The sequence below is a fragment of the Cnephaeus nilssonii genome (genome assembly GCF_951640355.1).
Source record: "Cnephaeus nilssonii genome assembly, chromosome: 9".
Lineage (NCBI taxonomy): Eukaryota > Metazoa > Chordata > Mammalia > Chiroptera > Vespertilionidae > Cnephaeus > Cnephaeus nilssonii.
This window is the reverse complement of record NC_137080.1, coordinates 19,127,258-19,139,502: the sequence shown is the minus strand read 5'-3', so window position 1 is coordinate 19,139,502 and position 12,245 is coordinate 19,127,258. Positions and strand designations below refer to the sequence as shown.

The 12,245-nt window shown below is 38.1% G+C and overlaps 1 protein-coding gene across 1 annotated transcript in view; it reads right to left on the bottom strand.

The window, feature by feature from the left end:
- The window catches only part of LAMA2 (laminin subunit alpha 2), a 485,095-nt gene that overhangs the window by 338,335 nt on the left and 134,515 nt on the right, over positions 1–12,245 (bottom strand). Inside the window, exon 4 of the mRNA XM_079780407.1 lies at positions 1,524–1,766. Within this exon, the coding sequence (XP_079636533.1) occupies positions 1,524–1,766 (243 nt within the window). The remainder of the gene's footprint in view (positions 1–1,523; positions 1,767–12,245) is intronic.

Here is a 12,245-nt window from a genome sequence, read left to right as displayed (position 1 = left end):
TGAATGTAAAAATGATACTAGCTTCAGATATATGGCTTACTGAGGAGAAAATACCAGACATGAATATCAACAGAGATGTACATAGCAGGTAGGACAAAAGGAGCCAGGCCAGAGAGATAAATTAGGGAAATATAATGAGAGTCCAAGTCACTTAGCTAAGGTTTGGGTATTTGAGAGGAAAATAAAAATAATAATAACAATAATAATAATAGTAACTACACAATAGTTATTACCATATTTTCTGGCATATAAGACGACTTTTTAACCCAGGAAAATCTGCTATACACCCAGTTGTCTTATACGCCGGAAAATACGGTATTTCAGTAATAACAAAAATAATTAATGCTTACAGAGCACTTACTGTATATGCCAGCACTACTCTAATGCTTTAAATATAATCTATTCAATCTTTTGACAATCATATAAAGTAAGAACTATTATTCCATTCCTAATTTATAGGAGACAAAACTGAGGCACAGAGATGGCTCAAAATCACACAGCTGGTAACAGGTAACACCATGGTTTGAATCTGTGGCTTAAATTCAATGAATAAATCTAGAATCTTAACCACAGGATAAAAGATGCCACAGAGAAGTAGAATGCTTTCCCAAATTCAGCATATATTAAATACTAGAGGCCTGGTGCACAAAATTCATGCACAGGGGGAGGCGGGGTCTCTCAGCCTGGCCTGCACCCTCTTCCAGTCCAGGAGCCCTCAGGGGATGTCTGACTGACAGTTTAGGCCTGCTCCCCACAGGGGAGCCGACAGGTAAACATCCTTAGTGCTGCTATGGAGGCAAGAGAGGCTCCTGCCGCTGCCGCTGCATTTGCCAGCCATGAACCTGGCTTCTGGCTGAGAGGCACTCCCCCTGTGGGAGCACACTGACCAACAGGGGGCAGTTCCTGCACTGAGCGTCTGCCCCTGGAGGTCAGTGCACATCATAGTGACCAGTCATTCCACAGTTTGGTCAATTTGCATATTAGCCTTTTATTATATAGGATGTGATAAGCAAAGCCTGATCAAAGAAAAGAAACCCACCTTAGCCCTATGTGGTGACAGCAAAAAAACAAAACAAAATAAAAAAACATTAAAAAAATTTCCTTCTTTTAGGTCCTCTGTGTGAATTTTACTCCTTTCCAAATTCACCTCTTTTGTCCCCATCTTCAGACCAGAGCATACACAGAACTAAGACTTCCTTTAAGGTCTCAGTCTTTCTTTAATCATTAGCAATCCTTATTGTCAGAAAAGTCTTTTTATATGTAAAATTAATCATTGACTTTCCAACTTAAACCCATTTCCTCCTCTCTGATCTTTATTGGAGATGGGAGATATATACTAGATGAAGGTAGTTAAAATTCTAATCACCCTGGGTTTTTCCTTTTTATTTAATAACTCATTTAATGTACTTCTATGAAATCCTATTTTAAAATACCCCTGACATTAATTACTGATATATTCAAGTCTTCCTGACAAGCCTGTTTGGCCATCTTAAATATAGTTATGGTGAGTTTTTTCATCTTACCTCTCCATTTTCTAAGGGGTGTATCTTGGAATAAAATGAGGTGCAGATGACCTCATCGTCTTTGGAGTATGATGGCGGTCCAGTGCGGGGGTAAATATTGTAGAGGGTCAGGCACTCCGTATCCGTCACTGCATGATACTGCCAGGGCTTGTATTCAGTATCATCAAGTGAGCGTTCCAAGATCCAGTTTCCAGGCCGAGGCGAGTTAGCTGCTTTCACAATCACGTACGCAATCTGGAACACCTGGGGAAGGGTGACAATGGTGTGTAACTGAATTCCAAAGTATTCTCACATTTTATAAATCAAATAGGAGGCTTAATGCTACAGTGGATTTTATTTCAGATTTTATTCTATAACCCTTTATGTTCTGTGAAATGATATTACTGTTACCTGTTCATATTTAATACCTTCTTGCAAAGATGGGATGTTTCATTTTGACAGCCATGCCTTTAAAAGAAATGAATGAAGCTCGGATTTTAGCTCTCTCACAACTCATTGGCATCATGTCACCCGATTGTTAAAGTTCCATTATAATCATGATCACCTAAAGCATTCATTACATACCAATTTACTCATCTTGCTGTGTTACCGAGTATAAAGTATGAGTTAGAAATTCCATGTGTGAATGATAGTGCTTGATATTTTAAAAGATATGCTTATTTATATTACCTAATCCTCCAAAAGTACCCTTTAGATGGAGTTAGTGTGGGGCAGTAAAACCAACACAGAGGTAAATGTAGAAAAATAAAGAGGCGTCAGAGTGACAATAGAGGGGAATGTGGCAATCCTCTATTTTCAAATCTACATCAAATTTGAAGATGTAAAAAAAAAAAATACCTTGGATTTTTTGTGAGAGTGCATATGTGTGCATTCACCAGTTCAGTCCCAAAGTCTAAAAGGATCATGTGCAAACATTGAGTCACATTTATGTGCAATGCTTTGGGTAGAAAGATACATACAAACTAATTTAATTTACAGTCCCATCACCCATGGGTTGGTAAAATTATAATAATGAGACATATGAAAAATATACTACTAATAAAGCAACAATATATGTTTATGCTCTGAAATATGGAAAACTTAACAGTTCTAAGCTTTAAGCGACTGAGGTCACTGGAAAGGTACAACTGGGAAGGTGGACCTGCTAATGTGATTAAAGGTTCCGCTGGGCTGCAGAGGAAATCCTGCAATAAATGTTCTAGAAATAAACTTGATCTGCTTCAGTTTTGACATGAGACCTTAATGAATATATAAACAGTCCTTACGGTAAACTCTAAGGGACTGAATTTAAAAATATGTAAGGTTGGTACAGAGGGGCAATAGGAGAGGGTCTGATGCAGGTCTTTTGAAATGGTCTGAGGTCTTCTGAGATCTTTACTAGAAGGTGGGAACACGTATGTGTAGTGAGGAAAAAACCACCAGCCATCAAATGACTGAAAGGAGGCTGGTATTTGCTTCCTTTCTAGGCACAGTTGTCAAAAAACCAGTGGTAAACATACTGAAATATTTCTGAATTTGCTGGTGAATTGCTGCAGCCCAAGCCTCCCAAATGCCTCCTGTCCCCTGAGACCAGCTGGTTAACATCAGCATAGCAAAAATCAGCCAAGACATCTCTTCTGATTGGTCTGTACTTTGTTCTGTTTTAAAATTTTTAATATATATTTTTATTGATTTCAGAGAGGAAGGGAGAGGGAGAGATAGAAAAATCAATGATTACAGAGAATCATTGATTGGCTGCCTCTTGCACGCCTCCCCCACTGGGGATCAATCCCACCTGGGCATATGCCCTTGACTGGAATGGAACCTTGGACCCTACAGTCCGCAGGCTGACACTCTATCCACTGAACCAAACCAGCTAGGTCTGTTTTGTTTTATTAAATACTAGAGGCCCAGTGCACGAAATTCATGCACTCAGGAGGGGGGGGTCCCTCAGCTTGGCCTGTACCCTCTCACAGTCCAGGAGCCCTTAGGAGATGTCCAACTGACAGCTTAGGCCCGATCCCTATGGGCCTAAGCTGTCAGTCGGACATCTTAGTGCTGCCGTGGTGGCCGGAGAGGCTCCCGCCACTGCCGCTGAGCTCACCAGCTGTGAGACTGGCTTAGGGCTTCTGGCATTGAGCATCTGCCCCCTGGTGGTCAGTGCACATCATAGCGACCAGTCGTTCCACCTTGAGTCAATTTGCATATTATCCTTTTATTATACAGGATCTCTACAAGTGGAAAATATTATGAATCTATATTTACAAGGTATACAGATAAATATAATTGCAGATAGACACACATACCTATGTTTGTGCATATAAGTACTTAAATGCACTTAGACTTTTGGGGAAAAATATACCTGATATATTAAGGTTGTTACCTATGGAGTTTGAGAATAAGGAGTCAAAGAGAGAAGGAAAGGAGCTTTTATTCTTCATCCAATATCCTGCTGTATTTATTTATTAAAAATAAACCTCTTAGCTCTTAATAACATTACTTTAAAAATTAAGAGCCAAAACCGGTTTGGCTCAGTGGATAGAGCATTGGCCTGCGGACTGAAAGGTCCCAGGTTCGATTCCGGTCAAGGGCATGTACATTGGTTGCGGGCACATCCCCAGTAGGGGTTGTGCAAGAGGCAGCTGATCGATGTTTCTCTATCATCAATGTTTCTAACTCTCTATCCCTCTCTCTTCCTCTCTGTAAAAAATTAATAAAATATATTTTTAAAAAATTAAGAAAAAATAAAAGCAAATAAATATCAGAAAAAGGATAAGAATAGGACAAATATGGAAAACACTTCATCAGCCATTATCCAAAATATTTGCTGTTTCTGCTTTTTTAAGGTGTTATTCATAAGAAAATATTTTAGACATTCCATATTCAACAACTCATTCACATGACATTTCTTTATAAAGAAATTCACTGAAGAAGATACCTATTGATTAATCTGACAGAACACAGAGAGATGTCTCTATTATAAATATAACACTCTGGTCCTAATTTCTGGCAGTATTTGTGACAACATTACTAAAATGATAAAGAATACAAATAACTAAAGGGCTCCTAAAGGGCATAGATGCTACAATCCTTATTATAATTTGTTTGACACTGTGGGTATTCAATATTTATTAGATTTAATTGAATAATCAAAATCACTATAATAGGCTTTCTTCTTACGTCTATTAGCATAACACCGTGTGTGTGTGTGTGTGTGTGTGTGTGTGTGTGTGTGTGCGCGCGCGCGCCTGTTTGTTTGAGCTCCAATCCCAGTCAGCACTAGCCTGTTTTGTCACTTGTGGGAAATAAGACATATATAGTGTTTGTCCTATTATGCCTCTGTGAACTGAAAAAATTACTTAAACCCTTTTATCCTTTATTTTAGCCAAATGTGTCTTTTCCAAAGTCAAAACCCTGGAAGAGATCCTGAGATAATGAATACAAAACACTGCGTGTTCTCTGGAAAAATAGAGTCTACATAAATATTTCATATTAGTATCTTTCCTTATAGAAAAATAAATTGTAGAGTTTTTTTTAAAGTAAAAATATAGCAAAGCATAATTAGAGGTCATATGTACGCAATAAGAGAAATAAAGATACACTGAGGTTATGGCTAAAGAATTTTGTTTAGAAAGCAGGTCAGCAAGCCAGTATAAGAGGCCAAATTCTCTTGAGTTAGAATGTGGATATATATATGACTTAGGAATTTCTGTGTAGGCTCCGGAATAATAGATAAAATCCATGAAATAAAGTCATACTAGAAACCCCACAGACTCCTTCTGTAATTCAATATAATGGTAAGCATTAAGTGACATGAAAAAGCAACCACTGCCTTAGAGAATATTAGAAGAGGCCCACTTCAAAACAATATCCCTCTTTCATTTATTTTCTATGGATTCTTTCAAATTCCATGCAAAATTAATTAAACTAATTGGCATGTATTATTTTGAATAAACTGTTAAAAATGTGGTAGACAGCATTATTGAAAATCACAATGAATAGAAGTATTCTTTGAAGATGTCAGGGAATGGCTGTGAAAGTTTTAACAGTGATTTTCTAAGTGTTCCAATTTTAATGACCCTAATAGGATAATTCTCTTTAGGTACCTATGCTACTTTTATTAACTATGTCTTCTGTTTTCAGCATAAAAACTCTTCAAAATCAGTAGTTATGAAGTCATATTTCCAGATGAATAAAACCCTAGTCAGTATGGGGTGCAATAAGGAAAGAAAAAAAAAAACTCATAATGAGAAGTACAAAAATGTAACAGCTAGTTTTGATGGACCTTAGATATCAACCTATAATTCCCAAATATTTCTCTGTTGGAAGGTACTTTTTACAAACCTGATGCATAAAGAAAAAAATATCCAAGATAACTTTGGAAATAAGTTTGACATTTTATATATAACGAAGTGAATTTTCTATTTCATAATCCATTCGTATGTCACCTAACAAAATATTATGTAATTACTTCACTGATACAGGACTGAATTAGATGTTCCTGCTATACTAAGCAGTACATTAACAACTTAATCTCTTTTAGGGTGGAATTGGAGAACAGGGTCTTTCAAAAGAATCCTTCAGTCCCAAAGTAGCAAGTTACATACAATGACCATCATATAGAGTGATGCTTTCCAATGCTTTTTACATCATGGCACTGTGTGAAATATTGGCACAGTGCTGGGGTAAAAGGAGGAGACCTTATAGCCCTAAGTGAGCATCCTGGAGGCTTTGGCCAGTCTGCTGCCCAGGGGCGGAATATCTTAGCTCACCTATAACCAATTGGTTCTCATACCCAGAACCAATTTCTCTCACATGTATTGTTGGATCTAGATTTTTTTAAAAAAAATATCCTCTGCTGTGACTCTAAGGAACCCACTTTATCCTAATTTCTTTGTCCTTAGAAGAATTGCAGATCTAGAAAAATGTTACCAAAATAGATTGTGATTTAGAGATTTTACTGAGGCTTTTTGAGTGTCACTCGCACACAGTTAAGAGAGCCAGGCCAAAATAGGACTCCTTAATGATGTAACAAAGCCATGGAATCTCTTTCCTATAGGCTGATCTCAAAAAAAAACACACACAAAAAAAACAACACATGAGAATATTGATGAAGGCCACTCTATATGGAAAATGACACTTTATCCTTCACGTAAGACTTGAATTATCTCTTCTATTTCTTCTTTCCTAATCTCTCAAAGACTATGTGACCATCTAATTCTTCCCACTGTTGAGCTCTGCCTCCTTCCCCACATGGTTGGCTGCTGTGAATTTCCTATATCAAGTCCACATAACAAAACTGCTTCATTTTGAAAGAGGCTTGGCAATATCCTAGCACCTGTTCTTGCCCATAATATGAATTTTAACATTTTCATGTGCTGTCATGCCATCTCTAATATACTTTGAAAACTCATCTGTATTCCTAGTTCCAAAAGTGCATTTATCAAATTCTCATATTTATCCATAAGGGTAAAATTGGCTTTGGGAAAGTAAAGAGAGTTATACAATATCAGAACCAGAAAGGATCCTAGAAATTTTAGTTTTCAAGCCCAGTATCCATTGGAATAATCAGGGGAGCTTTATAGAAATGTGTGTAAACCTCTGTGTTTGAGTTGATGGATGTAATTCATGTTATCTGTTCTTTTACCTGAGACTTCCAAGAGAGAATAAAGAAATAAAGTAGAAACCACTAACAAAGAGAAGAGGATGAGGAGAGTTCAGCATTTTTTTCTAGAAGGTCCATGGGAGTTGGCTAATGAGGAAGAGCAGTGGTCATGGCCTAACAAGTACTCAAAGTAGCCATTGCCTGGGGGGAAGTCCAGTAGGACCTCACAACAGCAGGTCTGACCAGAAGCAGGGCTGAGAAGTGGGCTGAATGTAGGCAAGCTCTTCCTCCCAGCAAACATTTCTGAGCAATGGCTCATTATAATCTTAAATGGCTCATTAGAATTCTAAATGGCTCATTATAATATTAAAAATTCTTTGAAGAGATCATTGTACAGATTTTAATAATACTATTTTGGAAGCTAAGTTTACATCAAACTCCAAAATAACAAGTGTTTAAATGAGAATCTAAATTTAAAAAAATAACCTGGAAATACATCCAATTATTACTTTCTGGATGAGTTTCATGGCCCTTTGTAAATTTACACTTACTTCAAAAAACATAGAATAATGTAATGGGGAATCCAGAAACACAGTTTCTTCCAGACAAGTCCATATGCAATCATTTCACATACTGAAATGATCTGTATTTGTCACCCAGGTATAACATGTAGTCCATTTATTCCCCACCCCTACAATTGCTGAGTGTAAACTTAATAAGTTGCAGGTAAGCAAATGAGATATTTCACCTCAGGGTAAGTGATTCCCATGTTGCCAGAGAAACAGAAACATGTGAAGTTTATACATTTGAAAATGAATTACTCTACCACTCTAGAATTTCTAAGAAACAATAATCTAACTGGATGACTAATGATAATGCTTGGAAGATAAAATGTTCAATTATTTGGTGAAATTATATTTTTAAGTGTTTTAATCATTGCCTTACTACTCATGGGAAAGTATTTGAAGGATTTCTCTACCTTACTCTACTAGAAAAAAATCTCAACTTCTATTTCTGAAAAATATCATTAATTTTCAGCTCTCCTAAGTTAATATATAGATATAAAGCCATTTCATTTTCCATTAAAAATATTAGTTTTTTCCCCCTAGAGCTGGACAAGTTGATTATAAAGTTGATTTGGAAGAATTAATAAGCAAGAATAGCCAAGAAAATCTGAGATGGAAGAGAAATGAGCGGAGGGTTCTATTGGTAAATAAAAAAAGCATTATGGAGAAAGTTGCGGTTCTATAGGATGCCACTGTTTACAATGAAGGGGACCTCTCAAATGATGGTCCTATGGCCACTAACATCTCCAAAAGAGAGACACCTGGACATTTTCTGCAGGGTAATGGAACCACACAGCATCACCTATAAAGCAGTTGTGCCAAATCAGAGCAAGTCTCCTAAATGAAACTATCATTTACACAAAATACAGTAGTAGAGGATACACCACAGGGATTTAAAATTCAGAATGTGAAAAGCTCTATTGGACAAATAATAGGGTTTCTTTAAAAAACAAATTGCAACAAAGTAATGAGATTATATATTAGGAGTGATTTAAGAGCTATATCAAATAAATGCAATATATGACTTCAGGAGCATCCTGATTCAATCAACCATTAAAATATTTGGAAAACTATGAAGCAATTTAGAAGTGAATGGGATGAATTTGAATATTTTCTGTGTACTAAAGAAGTAGTAGTAATAGTATTAATTTTTAGGTGTGACAATGATTTTGTTTACAGAAAAGTCATATCCTTCAGAGATACATACTGAAATATTTAAAGAGAAAGGGATATATATATGGAATTTGCTTGCAAATTATCTGGAGGTGTGGATAAGTATAGAATCGATACAAGAAGGTTCATGAGTCAATTCGTACAGGTGGGCATTGGGTACATCTGAATATATGGTACTCTCTATACCATATGTATGTTGTGAAATTTTCATAATCAGAATAACAAGATCATTAATACATCTCATTTAAATATACAAATAAATCTCTTTGATATCATGATTTTACCACTACTGGTAATTTAATGCTTGCTCTTAAAAACATTTAATGCCTTTTCTTTACTATCTTGGTAAATGATTTACTCTGCTTAATACTGTGACCACACTTCATTTTGAGCTGAAGAAATAGGTCTCAATAATTCTTCCAAATTAACTATAAAATCTTAAGGGCATTGCTGGCCCAGAAGGTTTCAAAATTTTAGTTCAGTCTTAAGAAAACTAGTAATACAAGTGAATAGAATCCAAATTGGCATGAATAAAGTCCTCCCTGAGCTTATTAATGCATTTAGGCCTCCATGCTTCATTAACCGACTATCATTTTTAACAATGTTAGCTGTAGGTAAAACTCAGACAAGCATTTTCCATCTCTTTAGCATTGCCCTTGACATCTATTCTCGCCTCACCTATTTCTCTCTCATTTGAAACAATCTACGGTTCAAAAGATTGGCCCGCCTTCTGTGAACAAGCCATTGGCACAGCACGGCTTTCACACCAGCTACTGGTAAAAGAGCAGGTAGGCTGAGTCCCCCATAGAACATGACAGTCCTTTCAATGAAGCCATCACAGAGCACAATATTGGTGTGAATCACAGACAATCAGAAATGTGACAGTTTAAAGCTTGCCTTGTGAAATGTATTCACCCTGGAGAAATACCTGGCATTGCCTTTGTTTTTGTGCTTCTATAGTTACCAGGGTAAGAACCTACGTGTTCTCCAATTTATGACATTGCAGACATGAATGAATCACTCTAGTTCAAAGCATTTGGGGAATAATAGCAAAGATTTGTGGTGATGGGAAGAGTCAGACATATAATGTTAACAGTGCAGAATAGAAAATCAAAGACAGAATGAAACTTTGTGATCTTGGTTCATGAATTCTTTCAACAGATTAGAGTCACTTAACATTTATTCAATTTTAGCTACTACAAATGAAATAGCATCAGCTATTTCCATGTTTATATATTGCCCCACTTTCTTGTCCTTCTCTAGGGACATTCTTAAAAATAGTTTGTACCCACTATTGTCTATTACTTTACCACCCCTGTAGCCCACACACCACACACCACCCTAATTGCTTTCAGAATTATAAGCAACATGGTTGGAAAATTCATATTTTTACATCCATCTCCATCTTCTTTGAAGTCTCTACAGCCTTTGACTATGCTGCTCCCCCCTTTTCTGAAACTTTAATTACCTTTGAAAAATTGTATTTGTTTATAATTCAGGGATTTTTAAAAAAAAAAGTAAAACATGTTTTCTTAATACAGCTTTTGCCTGAAATGGAAAGTAAATAATGGCAGAGGAAGGTGTGAAAACAGCAGGACTATTCAGAAGATAGCACTATCTGAATTCCTCCCCAAGGCCAGCTCTGGTCCTTCATAACTCCAGTTTCCCAAACAAAGGTGTGTTCAATGTTTTATTTCCTGGTAATCTTTTCCATATGGAAATAAACATTTTATTTAGTGCCTAGTTTTAACCAGGCAGTTCAGCATTTAGAGGTTTATTTCTGCTAACAAAAACTATGACATAAGTAGGAACTGATTAGAAAGTTGAAATGACAGAGGGTAGGTGTGGCAGAAAGAATAATGGCCCCTCTAAGATTAAGATCAGATCTTAATCCTTGGAACCTGTGAATATGTTACCTTTTATGGCAAAGGGGACTGCAGATATGGTTTAGTTAAAGACCTTGAGATAGGAAGATAATGCTGGATGATGCCAATGTAAACAGAAACATAGAAGAGGGAAGCAAAAGAGAATGTCAGAGTGATGGAACATGAGAAGTACATTTTTGGCGTTGAAGATGGAAGAAGGGGCTATGAGCCAAGGATTGCAGGCAGCCTGTAGAAGCTAGAAAAATCAAGGAAATGAATTCTATAACCTACAGAGGGACTACAACCATATCCACACCTGAATTTTAGCCCAGTAAGGCTCATGTCAGAATTCTAACCTATTAAGCTGTAAGGTAATAAATTTGTGTTTTTTTAAGCCACTAAATTTTTGGTAATCTGTTATGGCTACAATGGAACATAATACACAAGGTACCTTGTTCCATTTCACATGACTAGTGAATTAGAGAGCATTATAAGATCCAGTTTTGTCTAATTTTGCTTTTTGCATAATAATACCTTTTGTGTCTATGAATATTTCAACAAACTTCTTTATACAGTTACTAAAGGCCCGGTGCATGCAATTTGTGCACTTGGCGGGGGGGGGGGGGGTTGTCCCTCAGCCCAGCCTGTACCCTCTCCAATCTGGGACCCCTTGGGGGATGTCTGACTGCTGGTTTAGGCCCGATCCCACATCCCACAGGACCTAAACCGGCAGTCGGACATCCCTCTCACAATCTGGCACTGCTGGCTCCTAACCACTCTCCTGCCTGCCTGCCTGCCTGCCTGCCTGATTGCCCCTAACTGCTTCTGCCTGCCAGCCTGATCACCCCCTAACCACTCCCCTGCCAGCCTGATTAACAACTAACTGCTCCCCTGCTGGCCCGATCGCCCCCAACTGCCCTCCCCTGCTGGCCTAGTCACCCCCAATCCCAATTGCCCTCCCCTGCAAACCTAGTCACCCCCAACTGTCCTCCCCTGCCGGCCTGATCTCGCCCCCAACTGCCCTCCTCTGCTCGCCAATTTGGTTCTGATTGGTCTGTTTCTATGTCAGTCAGCATCAAAAGCTCTGCCTCCTAGGCAGCCATTGGCTCCTCACAGTTGGCCCAGATTTGGTTCTGATTGGTCAGTTTCTATGCCAGTCATCGTCTCTGGGCCTATAAACAGGGCCTTATCAGAAAGGCGGAGCTGATCAGCAGCCCTGGTAGAGGCCTGGAGAGAAATGGAGGTGCAGCTGCTGACCAAGCCCAGAAAGAAAGAGAGAGACAAGTGCTGATCAACAACTGCCACAGAGGCTACAGATCAGACCCTGCTTCTCTCTTCAGGCCTCTCTCTGGGCCTGATTCTCAGCCCCCTCAGCAGTCAGTGCTGGGTCACTGTACCTGCAGCCGTAGCAGTCAGTGCTGGGTCGCCATGGCACCCAGCACTGACATCAGGACTGACTTCTAGTTGTTTGAGCCTCCCGGTCATTGAGGATGTGATGGACCCAAGGTTTTTATATATTAGGATTTCACACATC